The sequence below is a fragment of the Phocoena phocoena genome, chromosome 5 (assembly GCF_963924675.1).
Source record: "Phocoena phocoena chromosome 5, mPhoPho1.1, whole genome shotgun sequence".
NCBI lineage: Eukaryota > Metazoa > Chordata > Mammalia > Artiodactyla > Phocoenidae > Phocoena > Phocoena phocoena.
The window spans coordinates 46,826,198-46,844,436 of NC_089223.1; the positions used below are offsets into that span (position 1 = coordinate 46,826,198).

Here is an 18,239-nt window from a genome sequence, read left to right on the forward strand (position 1 = left end):
CTTTGTAGGGCTATTTTGCATTTGCATATTTTCATATTTATTGCATGAAACAACACTTGGGTATATAATTAATAAAATGCTTTTGAAATATAATTTATTTTACAATGGTTTTTATTTGAGTGGTGTGAATACAGTAGAGAATATAAACTCAACTACAGGGACAAGACAGTAATGTACGTAAATGAAGCAGGCCAGGTATAAGACTACAGAAAGGATGGAGAGTACGTGTCCGATCTAAGGAAAGCAGCAGTTACTCAGCTCCAGCTGACTCTGCCGTGGGAGAATGCAGGTCCAGGTGTTGTCGGTCTTCAGATTTTTTAAAAAGAGAAGTTTAAAATCTAAAAACTGATGCAAAACCTCCAAAATTTTAATATTAGGAACTTATTTATTATCTAAAATACTAAGTGGCCAAGCTTGCTTATAAGACAGATAATGCCCTTGGGCCCAAAGATTGTGACTTCTAGAGAAGAGCTCAAAATAAAATTCATTGACATTTGGGAGAATATTCAAAGACTTGTAAGTTAATCAATAGACCCAATGCAGCCAAAAATAAAGAAAGAAAGAAAGGCAGGAAAACCATATACAGACTTGATGGATTCCTCCCATGAAATATTTAAAAAATGCTGAAATATTTTTATGTGGATAAATACAAACAATTAAGCTGTGGGTTTAAGCCTTGGTTAGCATTTCTCGAAATGCAGGATTGTGTGGCACGTTAACAGGTATCTCATGAAAGCAAGTGCAGGTGTAAAAATGTATTTGGATTAAACAAAATTGAACAGGTTTCTTTACTGCAGGATCCTCAGTATTTACTATACGAATGTAAATTTTGTGAAGTTTCAGAGCGGGATATACTATGTTACGTTTATTTAACATAGACACCTTTTAATACGGAGAACTCTAGGTCTTTTGCGCTATACTTTAAGGAACACAGGTTTAACCCAAGAAAAAGCTTAATTCAATGTATGCATTGAGCACATGCTAATAACTTAGCAGGAAGTAGACTTAATACTGTACATTCAATTTATTCTGTAGCTATACTGTATAAAATACTATAGCTTAGCAGTATATAATTAAGATCTATGTTTTGAATTGAACTAGTAAAATATGATCCAGTTCCAGGAATCTACAGCTCCTTCTGGTTTAACATTGTCAACTAAAAAAGTGTTAGTGAGATATACCCTACTTCCTTTAAGTTATAGTCTTAAGACAGCACTTCTGAATTTTAATGTAGAGTCCTACAAAGCTTTGCTAAGCAATTAAAGTAACATACAAAGCTATTTTGATGTAGAAGTAAATTAAGCTAAAACTACTACATTAATTATATCTAAAGGTTGTAAACCCAAACTAGATTCATGAAATATTATATCTATTTCACATGTAAGCAAAGGTGTGAGACAATTAACCATCCTTTCTCATCCAATATATTTTTAAAATTCTAGAGCTGAGTCTATTTTTTACATCCTATAGCTGATAGGATGATATAGCTGATACTTGGTATACTTATCATAACCTGTAAAAGTCAATGTCCCTTTACTGTAAGATAAATGAAAAATTAAGAATAAAATGGCCCTTTGATATTATAGTGAAAATAAACCTATGACAGGTACATGAAATTAAAGATTGCTTTTTAAAAAGTCCTTATATACCTCTGGAAACATTTCAGGCCTATTTATGTAACTGGTTTTTAACTAAATATTTGTATATACATTTATTCTTCATATCTATTTAGTTGTATTTTTTCCAGTGGTATAAGCAATATTAAAAAATATTCTGGGGCTTCCCTGGTGGCGCAGTGGTTGAGGGTCCGCCTGCCGATGCAGGGGACGCGGGTTTGTGCCCCGGTCCGGGAGGATCCCACGTGCCGCGGAGCGGCTGGGCCCGTGAGCCATGGCCGCTGAGCCTGCGCGTCCGGAGCCTGTGCTCCGCAATAGGAGAGGAGAGGCCACAAAAGTGAGAGGCCCACATACCGCAAAAAGAAACAAAAAACAAGCATTCTGGACCTTCTCTTTGGAACTCCACTCCATATCAAGTTCACAACCCATATTATGGAGGACAAAACGGCTTTATAGAAAGAGATATTCTAATAAAAGTAGTCCTATCTCAGAGTGAGGGAATATCAAGTAACCTTCTTTTACACTGTGGTCAATTAGTTAAACAAGTACACCTATATTTTTTTAACATTTGTCTGCATCGTATAAACTAGTTATAAAATTATAAGATTTAATAAAGAATCTAGTCAGAAAAATGGCCATAATTTATTAAATCAGAAATCTATGGAATACAAAAAAATGTATAAAAAAAAATCCTGTTACCCTACTTACTAGACAATACTATGTAATTTACATGGTCACAGGGTTTTCATTTTCTCATCTTTTTAGAAAAGACAAAAATGTCACCTACCTCACAGGTTGCTATGAGGATCAAATAAGATAATTGACATAAAAGCACTGTAAAATTTAAAGCTCTATACAAATATGATGAAATAATAATAGAAACAACAGCTACTGATGTGTACTACTCAACAAGGAAATAGCACTGTCACAAGAGTCAAGGCATAATGCTCAATATTATCTGCTTTCAAACAAGGGGTTCAAATTTCACAAAAGGTAATGCTATACAGCTTAATAAGTTAGTTTCTTTGTTAGTTTCTCGTTAGGTATAGGCAATTTTGTTATGTACCATTTTAAACCTACTTTAGAAAAGGATTTTTTCTTCCTCATTTTAAAAAGTTAAGGATCTCACGAAAAATGGTAAAACAAAATAAAATGTGGTTACTTAAATTATGAGGAAAAGAAGTATAATGTTAAAAGTAAATGGAACTTGAAAAGGATCACCAGAAAAAAGAAAGACAGTATTGGTGAGTTTTATAAATTAATATAAAAAATGTCAGTAACCAGACATTATTGTGCATGCATTATTTTAAAGGGACAATATCAACATACAAGTATTCTCTGAACTGGAATACCTTCCAGTTCTTATTGAATATAGGTAAAATTTATATGTATACATATATATGTATACATTTTCAAATATTATTTTTATTTTTAAATAAACTTCCTCAAAATTTTTTCCCCAGGAAGTATATAAAAAGTAATTCGAATAGATTGTCCTACCAGAGAAAAAGTTTAATTTTGTTAAAATATGCACTAGAATATTTTCTGTGTTCTGGACAATAGATTTAGTAGCCATAGAAACAATAAATAGTAATATAAGATTATCAAATATTCCTCTTTCATGAAGAAATTCATATATAGTGAAACAAATCTCAAGACTTTTTGTACCAGCCAGAAGAAACTCACTTGACAGTGTCCTTTTATATTATCAGAAATTATGCCTAAAAGCATCATGCATATTAAATGCAATCTTTTACCTTCAACATCATCTGAAAAGGTAGACAGAAATAAATAAAAAGTGGGTGATAAAAAAAAGTTTCTTATGTAATAGTATTCACAATAAAATAAATAAGAGCTTAAAAACATCAAATAAACAATATAATCTCTTGAAAGAAGAGACACATACTCATTTTACTCAAATCTGAGATATCCTAATAGAGATACAGCATATGCTATAAATGTAGGATTATGAGACATATTTATCAATAAATTGAAGGGTTATTAAAATATCCTCAAGGTAAAGAACTCTAAAATGAAGTTCATTATGGCAGCTAAGAATTATCTTTTGATGAAGCAGTAAAGAGAGAGTATCAATAACAGAACTGAAGGCCATATTTCTCAATATCTAGATTTAAAAAAATTGACTCTTTCAGGCTATTACCCTAACTTCATATTTTAATCTTTCCTAGAAGAAATGATTCTATTACTGTTTCTCCAAAGAATCGTTTATCCTGTTTCATCCAAAGAATCATTTTTAGATGTTGAATTAAAAATAAGGAGCGCAAATACATTAAGAGAAGCAAAAAGTTAGACTTTAAACATTATTAGATTGCAAATTTATAATAAAGGAAAACTACCTAATTGATGCTATATAGTTTTTTAAAACACAAAAATTATCACTACAAACTAGAAAAGAGTTAAATTTTCCATCTGAAACAACTAAGAAGAGTCTTTTTCTTTAATGTTTTCTAACAAGTGTATTGTATCTAATTTTCTCATCTGAGAAATGACTAGGAGAAATAAGTATCTTTATCTTCAAAGTGTGTTCTTGCGTGTACTGTATTTAAGTATTGTCATGTGACTGACAGCCTCTTTTTCCATGGGAACCAAATTATGTTTACTAAAGATTTTCTACTAAAGAAATTAATAAAGTTAAATTGTCAGCTAGATATCACAGAGAAATAAAAATTTAAGAAAAAGATATTCAAGTCTAAGAAATTGTGACTATTCAGGACAACCTAGTTTCAAATGTTCCTACTACTGGTATTTTGTGAAGTTAATATCTACATATATTTCTGTTCTACTTTTATTTCAATAAAATATGTGCAAACTCAATATTATCTACATTTCCTTATGCCTTGTCTACTCCGATTTTGGAAGACCCTATAACTTCCGTCTAAATTAGACTTAAAAAATACATGAATATTGCCCTTCTGATTGTCTAGAAAAATGAAAGACCCACTGTGTCCTACTACAACAGCCAATGTGATATGAGGAAAGCACTCTTCAACAGCACTGTAAAATGTTACTCAGTGCATGTTTATACAATAAATGGAACAAAATGTATAGGCTTCCAGTCAAGTATTTCACATGCTGGAAGTTCCCTGGTGGGCCTAGTAGTCAGGATTCCAGGCTTTCACGGCTGTGGCCTGGGTTCAGTCCCAGGTCTGGGAACTGATATCCTGGAAGCTGTGTGGTGTGACCAAAACAAAACGAAACAAAACCTTTTAAATTTAAAAAATTGTTGCTCTTTATAAGTTAACGTAAGCCTTATGTGAAAAGTTTAAGTATATATCAGGAAAAACCCTCTAACTTCATACTGCTCACCAGGTAACATATAAATAAAATAGTTTGATTTTTAATCAATAGCCAAAAATGATTATTTAATCTAGAGAATACTAATATTCATTCTGCTCAACTAAAATCAATACAAAGAGAGGGAAAAATATTTTTTAAAAAAGAAGAATCTAATTCCATCTCCTATTCACATACAAAGCAATCATCTTAAAGATATTTTTCTGGAACTAAGCTAATGTCTTCCCTTTACTGATGAAAAACAAAAAACAAAAAAGAAAAAAGAAAAAATCCTTATAAATAAATTTATAAAATAAACTCAACCTTAAACCAGCAAAATTGGCACAATCCAGTTGATTTTATGTACAGAGAACACAGTAAAAGAAACTTACCTACTTCTTCTTCTTCATCATTAGATATTATATTATATAGTGTGTCCAAAGCATAACCTATTATTTCAGAATCCGAACTGGAAGAAAGAAATTATTATACTTATACAATGCTAGTTAGAGTATAGCTGTTATGACCATTTTATACTCTTATTTAATAAGACTGTAGGAAACATTAATCCCATTTCTGAAAACCTACCCTAGGAAAATATCAGAGTGCAAACTGTAAAGATGTATAAAGGTTCATTTTTATTTATAATAGTGAAAAATTAGAAGCAACCTAAATGTCCAATAATTTTTTTAAAAAGTGTGGTAAATCCATACCTATAGCAGCAATTATAAAATGTATTTTTAAAGAATGTTTAATGACATGGTAATTAAAACACCCTTGATTTAGTGCCAGTAGGAAAAAACTGAATATTAACAATTAATGTGCAGAATGATCCAATCTAGCAAAAAATATATATATACATTCATGTGTCTATACATATTTTAAGAAAACCTTATAAATAAATTTGTAAAATAAACCCAACTTTAAAACCAGCAAAATTAGTACAAGTCAGGTAATTTTATAAGTCTGTGTGTATGTTTACATATATGTTTTATAATATATATATAATCTTTATATAACACATATAATGTTTATATAAACATAACAGTGTTATCTCTAGTTGGACCTCTAGGATTTGTTTCCCTGATTTATATCTTATTTTCTAAAAAAAAAAAACTTATGGTAAACATGTACTATTTATAATATCAGGATGTGTAAGATTTTTTTCTATTTTTCTTTTCTCTTTTGTTTCAGGAAGTATAAGATTTTTTAGTTGTTGATAAACAGACAAATTTTGAAAGCATGATGGAGGATGATGGCATTTAGAGTGAAAAGCAAGAGTGAGATACAGGTCAGAAAGATTCAGTGAATATGAAGAAGTGACTAGGAGTGAAAGCAAAGATGAGGGACAAAAGGGGGTCACAACCAGAGGATATAAATCTCAAATGAAGTGGGTCTTTTGAATTATTATTATTTACCATTCTTGTTTTTGAGAAATTTTGAGGGACATCTTTTAAGAGACTATTGAGAAAGTAGGAACAGAAGGGAACTTCCTGAAAATGAAAATCCAACAACTAACATATGTAATGGTGAAGGACTAAATGCTTTACCCCTAAGATGAGGAACAAGATAATGATGTCTCTTCCAGCCACTTCTATCCAACATTGAACTTGAGGTTCTAGCTCGAGCAATTAGGCAAGAAAAGGAAATAAAAGGCATACAGATTGGAAAGGAAGAACTAAAACTACACCTATTCCCAGATGACATGGTCTTGAACACAGAAAATCCTAAGGAATCCACTAAAAACCTATTAGAACTAGTAAACAAATTCAGCAAAATTGAAGGACATATGCTCAATATATAAAAAAAATCAGTTGTATTTCTGTATACTATCAATGAACAATCAGAAAATAAAATTAAAAGAACAATTCCATTTAAATAACATAAAAAAGATTTAAATACTTTGGAATAAATTTTACTAAAGTACAAGACTGAAAACTACAAAACACTGTTGAAAGAAATTACCTAAAATTCAAATAAATGAAAAGATAATCTGTGTTCATGAACAGGAAGATGTAATGCTGTTAACATGGTAATATACCCCAACTTGATTTACAGATTCACACAATCCCTATAAAAATCCCAGCTGCCAGCTGATCATAAAATCTGTATGGGAATTCAACGTATCCAGAATAGCCAAAATAATCTTCAAAAACAAAGTTGAAGGACTCACATTTTCTGATTTCAAAACTTACCGCAAAATTATAGTAATCAAGACTGTGGCACTGGCATAAGAATAGACATAGAGATCAACAGAATAGAAAGCCTAAAAGTAAAGTCTAACATTTATTTCAATTGATTTTTGGCAAGGATGCAAAGACCATTCAATGAGGAAAGAACAGTCTCTTGAACAAATGGTGCTAGGACAACTAGATAGCCACATGCAAAAAACTGAAGCTGGACCCCTACTTCACACCATATACAAAAATTAACTCAAAATGGGATATAAGATCTAAATGTAAGAGCTAAAGCTATAAAACTCTTAGAAGAAAACACAGGTACAAATATACAAAGCATTAGATTAGGCAATGGTTTCTTAGATTTGACATCAAAAGCATAAGCAAGAAAAGATAAAACAGATAAACTGCATTTTGTCAAAATTAAAAACTTTCGTCCTTCAAAGGACACTATCAAGAAAATGTCCTTTGGGGCTTCCCTGGTGGCGCAGTGGTTAAGAATCCACCTGCCAACGCAGGGGACACAGGTCTGAGCCCTGGTCCAGGAAGATCCCACATGCGGCAGAGCAACTAAGCCTGTGCACACCTACTGAAGCCTGCGCGCCTAGAGCCCATGCTCCGAAACAAAGAGAAGCCACCGTGATAAGCCCATGCACCGTAATGAAGAGTAGCCCCTGCTCATCGCAACTAAAGCCTTCGTGCAGCAACGAAGACCCATTGCAGCCAAAAAAAAAAAAAAAAAAAAAAACAATAAATAAATTAAAAGAAAAAAAAGTGTCCTTTGACGACCCAAAGAATGGGAAAAAAAATATTTGCAAATCATGTTAAGGGACTTGTATCCAGAATGTATACATACAATTGAATAATAAAAAGACAAGTAACCAAATTAATAGCAGGCAAAATACTTAGACATTTCTCTAAAAAAGATATACAAGGGGACTTTCCCGGTGATCCAGTGGTTAAGACTACACGCTTCCACTGCAGGCAGCCCGGGTTCAATCCCTGGTCAGGGACCTAAGATCCCACATGCCTCGGGGCCAAAAATAATAATTAAAAAAATTAAAAAGATACACAAATGGTAAATAAGTACATGGAAAGATACTCAACATCATTAGTCATTAGGTAAATACAAATCAAAACCAAAATAAGATGCCAAGTTCACCCACTAGGATGGCCATTTTAAAAAAGGGACAATAACAAGTGTTGGTGAGGAGAAATTGGACCTTTATACACTTCAGATGAAGATATAAAATGGTGCAGCCTCCATGCAAGAGTTTGGCAATTTCTTAAAAAGTTAAACCACATGACTCAACAATTGCATTCCTTTGTATAAAACATATGTTCACACAAAAACTAGTACACAAATGTTCATAATAACGTTATTCATAACAGCCAATAAACGGAAATATCCCAAATGTCTGTCAACAGAAGAATGGATAAACAAAAATGGTATATCCATACAATGGAATATTATTCAGACAGAAAAGGGATGAAATACTAATACATGTTATAACACGGATGGACCTTGAAATATTATGCTAAGTGGAAGAAGCCAGACACAAAAGCCACACATTGTATGATTCCATTTACATGAAATGTCCAAAACAGTCAAATTTATATAGACACAAAGGAGACTGGTGGCTGCTAGGCACTGCGGGGAGGAGGGAATAGGCAATGACAACTAATGGATACTGGATTTCTTTTGAAGCGATGAAAATGTTCTAGAATTAGATAGTGGTGATAGTTGCACAACTTTGTGAATATACTAAAACCATTGAAATGTACACTTAAAAAAAAAACAACAAAAAACTACTGAGGTGTCATGGTTTGGAAACAGTTTCCATCAGACAACTTTCAGGCCCTGAGTGTGGGACCTGGGAGAACTAGCAGTCTCTCCTCAAGATGGCTATAAGAGAAGCAGCCCCATGGACAGATGGAGAGTTTCAAGCCAGGCCAAGAAAGGGAACACAACTCTCTGTGATGTAGCCAGGCATGAAGCGGATTCAGTTGAAGGATTCTGAGAGTGTTAGTTAGGCCAAGAGCAGAAGCATAAAAGAGTAATGAAGATGAGAAGTGGAAAGAGATGGCTGCAGAATATGGACCTTTGCAATCAATGAAGTTAAGAAAACACTCACAGAACATTTTGAGAACAGAAGATAACAGATAAGTATTGGAAGCAAATGGAAAGGGAATTTAGCACAAGAGAAGGAATGAAACACAAGAAGGCTCAGAGAAGTGTGGCTTTGTTTGTTGCCTAAGGGTCATAATAAAACACCCATCAGCCTCTAACGTGATCAATTATTAGTTCACACATTCACCAGGCTATATGGTATACCTTATTTCTAAACATGGTGCCTGGCACATAGTAAATGTGCTATAAATGTTTTAAAAAATATTATTTCTTAACCTTTATATTAAGAGTATCTACACATTTATTTTCTACTGTGCACTAAAAATGACAATAAGGGCCACTTTACATAGAGGTAGATTCTGTTTTCCATATCAAGATGTTAGTCGTTTCATTACCAACTTTATAAGACTCAGTGAGAAAATGTATACATAAAGACACATGAAATAAAAAAAAGAAAAATTATATGTATGTATAATAATCACACTGAAGTTTTTTTGACCTAAGGCCCATTTTCTCATAACTTGGAATATTGTTTAAAGCAGGTAACTAACTTGGGTTATTTTATTAGTTTTCTACTGATGCTGTAATAAATTACCACAAACTTAGTGGCTTATATAATCCAAATATAGTACCTTACTGTTCTGGAAGTCAGAGGTCTGAAATGGGTCTCACTGGACTAAAATCAAGGTCTCAGCAGGGCTGCCTTCCTTTCTGATGGCTTTAAGGGGAGAATCCATTTCCTTGCCTTTTCCAGTTCTAGAGGCCTCCTTTCATCTTTAAAGCCAGCAAAGACAGGTTGAGATCTTCTCACATCACCTCATTCTGACCTCCTCTTCTGCATTCCTCTTCTCGTTTTAAGAAGCCTCAGGATTATACTGGGTCCACTTGGATAACCCAACATAATCTCCCCTATCTCAAAATCCATAACCTAATCATATCTTCAAAGTCCCTTTGCCATCTAAGGTAACATTCATAGGTTGTGCTGATAGAATATAAATATCTTTGGGGGAACCATTACTCTGCCTACTGCAGTTTTATTAACACCACTCTGGTGTTAATAAAACAGACAGTCCTGACATATCCAGTGGATTTATTCAAACACATTAGAATTAGTTGGATATGAAAGGTAGCCAATGTGGGTCATACTGAGGAGGATAGAGAAGGTTCTAATTGGTATGAACAAGCAGCTGGGCATTGCTGAAATATAATTTAAAAAGGGGTTATGAGGTTAGACAAGCAGCATCTTGATCTTTAAAAAGCTTATATGCTTTGCTTTGTTTGAGGAACTTGGACTTCACACTGCAGGGAGCTGTGAAATACATTAAATAGGTGAGTGACAGAAGATTTACATTTCAGACAGAAATGTAAATGAAATGAAATTCTTGAAATGAATGGAAGGACAAAGAGATCAGAGGCAAAGAATACAGTTTGAGGTGGTGGTGTTTTTTTAAATTAATTAATGAATTTATTTATTTTTGGCTGTGTTGGGTCCTCGTTTCTGTGCAAGGGATTGCTCTAGTCGCTGGAAGCGGGGGCCACTTCTCATCGCGGTGCACGGGCCTCTCACTACCGTGGTCTCTCTTGTTGCGGAGCACAGGCACCAGACACGCAGGCTCAGTAGTTGTGGCTCACGGTCCCAGTTGCTCCGCGGCATGTGGGATCTTCCCAGACCAGGGCTTGAACCCGTGTCCCCTGCATTGGCAGGCGGATTCTTAACCACTGTGCCACCAGGGAAGCCCGTGGTGGTTTTAAAATATGTCAAAAAACCCTCTTTGATACAGCTCCTTTCAAAAAGTGGACCCTAATTCTCCTCTTTTTAAGTGTAGGCTGTATTTATTTACTTGCTTCTAATAAAATAAAACGTGATGGGATTGATGATATGTGACTTCTGAGACTAAGTCCTACAAGGCATTGTGGCTTTGTTCTCTCTCTAGGATCACCTGCTCTGGGAGAAGCCAGTTCCCATATCATGAGGATGCTCAAGCAGCCCTACAGAGAGAGCAACAAGGTGAGGTACTGAGGCCTCTTGCCAACAGCAGTGTTAGTGAGCCATCTTGGAATCAGATACTCCAGCCCCAGTCAGGCCTTCAGATGACTGTACTCCTGGCTGACATCTTGCATGCAACCTCATGAGAGACCCTGAGCCAGACCACCTAGCTAAGCCACTTCTGAATTCCTGATCCACAGAAACTGTGACATTAATATTTGTTATTTTGAGCCAGTAAGTTTTGAGGTAATATGTTATGCAGCAATAGATAACTAATACAGTGGCTATGAAAATGGCTTAAATGATTAATATTGAGAGCCAGAACTAAGACCAACAATGGAAATCAAGAAAATTCACGGATTCCAGCTTCTTTTTTGTCTGGATGGGCATAATGCGTAAAGGAGAGGGGTAAGTTCAGCACAAATCCTCCAGTTTCCTGTTTTAATGGAAAGGTGCTAACTGGGATGAACTTGGGTCAAAAGGCAGTTGAAGTGGATTGGGTGGGTAGGGGGCATGTGTGGAATAGGAGTAGGACAACTAGAGACAAATTAACTTTTGAACATTTATAATTTAAGATACCTCTGAGAGCTCTTGATATGGTAGAGAAGTCTGTTGAACAGCTAAAGCTTTAGGATATATTTATTAACTAGGCGTAAGATTTGAAAGTTATTCATGTACAGTTGTTAATTAAAACCAAAGAGGCAGATACTCTCTTAAAGAGAAATTGAAAGAGCAAAAACTACGCTGAGTGATTTTTCCCTTAAGACATCATTCTATTAGTACAGTTTATTTCTCTCCCCCCAAAAACAAAGTCTGGATAATTGATATACCATAATATTCATATTATATTATAGAACAGTACATTATAGTATATCTGAATGAAAATCAACACATTCATTTGGTCAATTCAAACTCCAAATTTTAAGCCTTTAATTAGCAGTAACTTCATTATATTTTTATATAATGGAAAACTTTCAACCCCTGAAGGTTGAGATTATGTCTGTCCTAATGCTTAATTAGCACAGTGGTTTGCACCTAGTATCCAATAACTGTTTATTGAAATGACAACTGAAAGTAAAAACTTAATAGCCTTAACATGTCAATCATTTCTGGAATAGTGACTCTAAAACAAATTAATTAAAATTTCAAGAAAAATTAGGGAGAAAAATCATTAAGTAGAGACATACCGATCTGTTTGTAAAACATGGATAAGATGTTCCATAGCTTGAATACCCACTTCCAAGCGATATTTCTGCACAAAAGAAAAATGTTATTTAAGTAACTAATATCCAACTTAATAAACCTAATAACTGATAAAGTGTTACAGACCTTAGATAATGATTTGAGAGCACGCACAGCATTTCTTCGATCATCCAGTAAAGTAGATGAAGCTACTCTATCACAAAGCTTTTGAATCTGTCAGGGAAAAATGAAATAGCATTAATAGAATATAAAGAACAAAAAAGAAACATGAAATTTTCCCCCAAATTTATACATTTGGAAAAAAAAATCAATAAATGGGATGTCATGGAAATAGTCTTTTCACAAATCGAAATAACTAGGTAGTATTATAATCTTGTTACAGAGATCAAATAGATTTTTCACAGAGACTTGAGAAATGGAAGTGGCGGAAGAGAAGTCAAATAAAGTAAGTCATATAAATTGAGGAATGAGGAGAAATTAGTAGAACCAGAGCTTTCTAAACATATCTATTACAGCTGTTTGAACCAAGAGGGTTGCATAATCCATTAGGGTTACGGTATATGATGGGAAGTTAATAAAAAACATTAAAATAACGATTGTTTACATCATAACTTCACCCTAACGTTTCCACTATATATTTGAACGAGAAAAGTCAGAACTGTTTATCAAAAATTTAAAGTGTGCCTCAAAATTTAGAAGGGTGAAATGTTCCAAGCTTTTAATAAATTTGCAGGAATTAAAACTTGAACTGAACTTTAAAATAAACCTTGGAGCATTATTTACAATAGGAAAAAATTGGAAACAACTGTCCATCAAGATAAGAAAAACTAAATAAATTGTGGTACATTCTTCAGTTGAATACTATGCAGCTACTCAAAAAAATTAACTGTACTGACATGAAAATACTGTGATTTAATAAATAGTGGGGAAAAAAGAGCAAGTGGTAAAAGTATAAATAAATTGTGAGTCCACTGTAGTAAAAGTACCAAACTGTATGTGTATGTAAAATTGCATTAAAAAATAATTTGGAAACTTAAAACTATAAAACCTTCTAGAAGAAAGCACTAGAGAAAATCCTCGTGACTTTAAAGTAGGCAAAGTTTTCTCAGACACATACTAAGAGTATAATTGATAAAAGAAAAACATGGTAGTTTGGACTTCATCACTCCTGTTCTTCAAAAGACAGTGTTAAGAGAATGAAAAGACAAGCCACAGAATAGATGAAAATACTTGGAAAACATCTGATAAAGAACGGTTTTTAAAACCACTATACTCAGGTCCTTTACAGCTCTAACAGTTTGTTACTATTTTATTATTATTTATTCCTTAATGACAGTTCTTAGTAAGATTCTATAAATATGAGTTTGGCATAGCACAAACTTTTGCAACCTATGTATTGAAATTAATGGCTTAAATACATATAGTGTTTTCCAAATTATGTTCTATAGACTTCCAGTGTCCCAGAAGATATCAACAGACTTCCTATGATCACAGAACCAGTGGGAAACACAAGGTTATACAAAATTAAATATGTTGGGCTTCCCTGGTGGCGCAGTGGTTAAGAATCCACCTGCCAATGCAGGGGACGAAGGTTCGAGCCCTGGTCCGGGAAGATCCCACATGCCGCCGAGCAACTAAGCCCGTGTGCCACAACTACTGAAGCCTGCGTACCTAGAGCCCATGCTCCGCCACAAGAGAAGCCACTGCAATGAGAAGCCCGTGCAATGCAGCGAAGAGTAGCCCCCGCAAGCCAGCACGCACTGACGAAGACCCATCGCAGCCAAAAATAAATAAATTTATTTTAAAAAATTAAATATGTTTCTGCACTGTTATGCTGATTTTAATTTCTTCATACTGCAAATGCAGTATGTCAACCGAGCTTCGCTTTACGTTTTGATTTAATTCATTCTACCTACTCACATTTTGAAATTATTCCTACCTTAAATTGTATTTACTTCATAGTAATTATATTGACTTTCCAAAACGAAAATAATAAAGTTTTCGCTTTATTAAATAACTGGTTGATAGTTTTGCTACAACAATTTTTTTTTACCATGAAAAAAACTACATAAATATCTCCTGAGAAGAGATAAATCTCAGAACTCTCAGCTTAAAAGAATTTCTCAAGCCAAAAACAGTTTTCCTGAGTATGAGTATAATTTCTTCTACTTGGGTCTTGTACATCTTTTTTTTTTTAATTTTATTTTTTTATACAGCAGGCTCTTATTACTCATCAATTTTATACACATCAGTGTATACATGTCAATCGCAATCGCCCAATTCAGCACACCACCATCACCATCACCATCCCCCCCGCCGCGGCTTTCCCCCCTTGGTGTCCATACGTTTGTTCTGCACACCTGTGTCTCAACATCTGCCCTGCAAACCAGTTCATCTGTACCATTTTTCTAGGTTCCACATACATGCGTTAATAGACGATATTTGTTTTTCTCTTTCTGACTTACTTCACTCTGTATGACAGTCTGTAGATCCATCCATGTCTCAATAAATGACCCAATTTCGTTCCTTTTTATGGCTGAGTAATATTCCACTGTATATATGCATCACAACTTCTTTATCCATTCATCTGCGAACGGGCATTTAGGTTGCTTCCATGACCTGGCTATTGTAAACAGTGCTGCAGTGAACATTGGGGTGCATGTGTCTTTTTGAATTATGGTTCTCTGAGTATATGCCCAGTAGTGGGATTGCTGGATCACATGGTAATTTTATTTTTAGTTTTTTAAGGAACCACCATACTGCTCTCCATAGTGACTGTATCAATTTACATTCCCACCAACAGTGCAAGAGGGTTCCCTTTCCTCCACACCCTCTTCAGCATTTGTTGTTTACAGATTTTCTGATGATGCCCATTCTAACTGGTGTGAGGTGATACGTCATTGTAGTTTTGATTTGCATTTCTCTAATAATTAGTGATGTTGAGCAGCTTTTCATGTGCTTCTTGGCCATCGGTATGTCTTCTTTAGAGAAGGTCTATTTAGGTCTTCTGCCCATTTTTGGATTGGGTTGTTTGTTTCTTTAATATTGAGCTGCATGAGCTGTTTATATATTTTGGAGATTAATCCTTTGTCCGTTGATTCGTTTGCAAATATTTTCTCCCACTCTGAGGGTTGTCTTTTTGTCTTGTTTACAGTTTCGTTTGCTGTGCAAAAGCTCTGAAGTTTCATTAGGTCCCATTTGTTTATTTTTGTTTTTATTTCCATTACGCTAGGAGGTGGATCAAAAAAGATCTTGCTGTGATTTATGTCAAAGACTGTTCTTCCTATGTTTTTCTCTAAGAGTTTTATAGTGTCCAGTCTTACACTTAGGTCTCGAATCCAATTTGAGCTTATTTTTGTGTATGGTGTTAGGGAGTGTTCTAATTTCAGTCTTTTAAAGGTAGCTGTCCAGTTTTCCCAGAACCACTTATTGAAGAGGCTGTCTTTTCTCCATTGTATATCCTTGCCTCCTTTGTCATAGATTAGTTGACCATAGGTGCATGGGTTTATCTCTGGGCTTTCTATCCTGTTCCATTTATCTATATTTCTGTTTTTGTGCCAGTACCATATTGTCTTGATTACTGTAGCTTTGTAGTATAGTCTGAAGTCAGGGAGCCTGATTCCTCCAGCTCCATTTTTTTCCCTCAAGACTGCTTTGGCCATTCGAAGTCTTTTGTGTCTCCATACAAATCTTAAGATATTTTGTTCTAGTTCCGTAAAAAATGCCATTGGTAATTTGATAGGGATTGCATTGAATCTGTAGATTGCTTTGGGTAGTATAGTCATTTTCAGAATATTGATTCTTCCAATCCAAGAATATGGTGTATCTCTTGATCTGTTGGTGTCATCTTTAATTTCTTTCATCAGTGTCTTACAGTTTTCTGCATACAGGTCTTTTGTCTCCCTAGGTAGGTTTATTCCTAGGTTTTTTGTTGCAGTGGTAAATGGTAGTGTTTGCTAATTTCTCTTTCAGATTTTTCATCATTAATGTATAGGAATGCAAGAGATTTCTGTGCACTAATTTTGTATCCTGCAAATTTACCAAATTCATTGATTAGCTCTAGTAGTTTTCTGGTGGCATTTTTAGGATTCTCTATGTATAGTATCATGTCATCTGCAAACACTGGCAGTTTTACTCCTTTCCCAATTTGTATTCCTTTTGTTTCTTTTTCTTCTCTGATTGCCGTGGCTAAGACTTTGAACTATGTTGAATAATAGTGGCGAGAGGGGACATCCTTGTCTTGTTCCTGATGTTAGAGGAAATGCTTTCCAATTTTCACCAATGAGGGCTTCCCTGGTGGCGCAGTGGTTGAGAGTCCGCCTGCCGATGCAGGGGACACAGGTTCGTGCCCCGGTACAGGAAGATCCCAGATGCCGCAGAGCGGCTGGGCCTGTGAGCCATGGCCGCTGAGCGTGCGCGTCCTGAGCCTGTGCTCTGCAACGGGAGAGGCCACAACAGTGAGAGGCCCGCGAACAACAACAACAACAACAACAACAAAAGAATATCATGCCACTCCCTTTTGCCTTGTAGAGTTTTTGCTGAGAAATCAGCTGTTAACTTTATGGGAGTTCCCTTGTATGTTGTCATTTTCCCCTTGCTGCTTTCAATAATTTTTCTTTGTCTTTTAATTTTTGCCAATTCGATTACTATGTGTCTCGGTGTGTTTCTCCTTGGGTTTATCGTGTATGGGACTCTCTGCACTTCTTGGACTTGGGTGACTATTTCCTTTCCCATGTTAAGGATGGGATCACATATAATCTCTTCAAATATTTTCTCGGGTCCTTTCTCTCTCTCTTCTCCTTCTGGGGCCCCTATAATGTGAATGTTGTTGCGTTTAATGTTGTCCCAGAGGTCTCTTAGGCTGTCTTCATTTCTTGTCATTCTTTTTTCTTTATTCTGTTCCGCAGCAGTGAATTCCACCATTCTGTCTTCCAGGTCACTTATCCGTTCTTCTGCCTCAGTTATTCTGCTATTGATTCCTTCTAGTGTATTTTTGATTTCAGTTACTGTATTGTCCATCTCTGTTTGTTTGTTTTTTAAGTCTTCTTGGTGTTTGTTCTTTAATTCTTCTAGGTCTTTGTTAAACATTTCTTGCATTTTCTTGATCTTTACCTCCATTCTTTTTCCGAGGTCCTGGATCATCTTCACTATGATTATTCTGATTCTTTTTCTGGAAGGTTGCCTATCTCCACTTCATTTAGTTGTTTTACTGGGATTTTATCTTGTTCCTTCATTTGGTAGATAGCCCTCTGACTTTTCATCTTGTCTATCTTTCTGTGAACATGGTTTTTGTTCCACAGGCTGCAGGATTGTAGTTTTTCTTGCTTCTCAGGTCTTGTACATCTTTTCATAATTTTTTTTTTTTAGGTAGTTTAGAGGTACCTAAAAAATAGGAAGGCATTTCCTGCTTCTTCCTAGCCCTAAACCTCAAGCACTGGTTCTAAATCTGAGATTCCCATCTTGGTTAGAGTACTTCATCCCAGTACCCTGTAATGCTTGAATTTTAGTATCAGCCCCATCTTTGGTTGGTGTACAGACAGATTTGTGTCAGAATACGAACTTCCATGTCTAAAAGCTCTTTAATCATTATCTGTTGAAGGTGGCTATTTAATCTGGGGGAGACACTTAGCTTTAGGAATATTGAAGGGAGATGATCATAATCCTAGAGTTTGGGGGTTTGCTTTGTTTTCACTTTCAATCTTTTATTTTGTGTTCTAACATGCTAACATTTAAGCCTTGTTAATTTTTTTGTGGTGGGGGGGCCGCACTGTGTGGCATTGTGGGATCTCATTTCCTGGACCAGGGATCAAACCCACGCCCCCTGCATTGGA

General features: G+C 35.0%; 1 protein-coding gene across 1 annotated transcript in view; it reads right to left on the reverse strand.

The window, feature by feature from the left end:
* Positions 1-18,239, reverse strand: part of USO1 (USO1 vesicle transport factor) — an 89,454-nt gene that overhangs the window by 51,684 nt on the left and 19,531 nt on the right. Inside the window, exons 2-4 of the mRNA XM_065877437.1 lie at positions 12,535-12,621; positions 12,393-12,457; positions 5,303-5,379 (exon numbers count right to left, since the gene is read on the reverse strand). Coding sequence (XP_065733509.1) covers positions 5,303-5,379; positions 12,393-12,457; positions 12,535-12,621 — 229 coding nt within the window. The remainder of the gene's footprint in view (positions 1-5,302; positions 5,380-12,392; positions 12,458-12,534; positions 12,622-18,239) is intronic.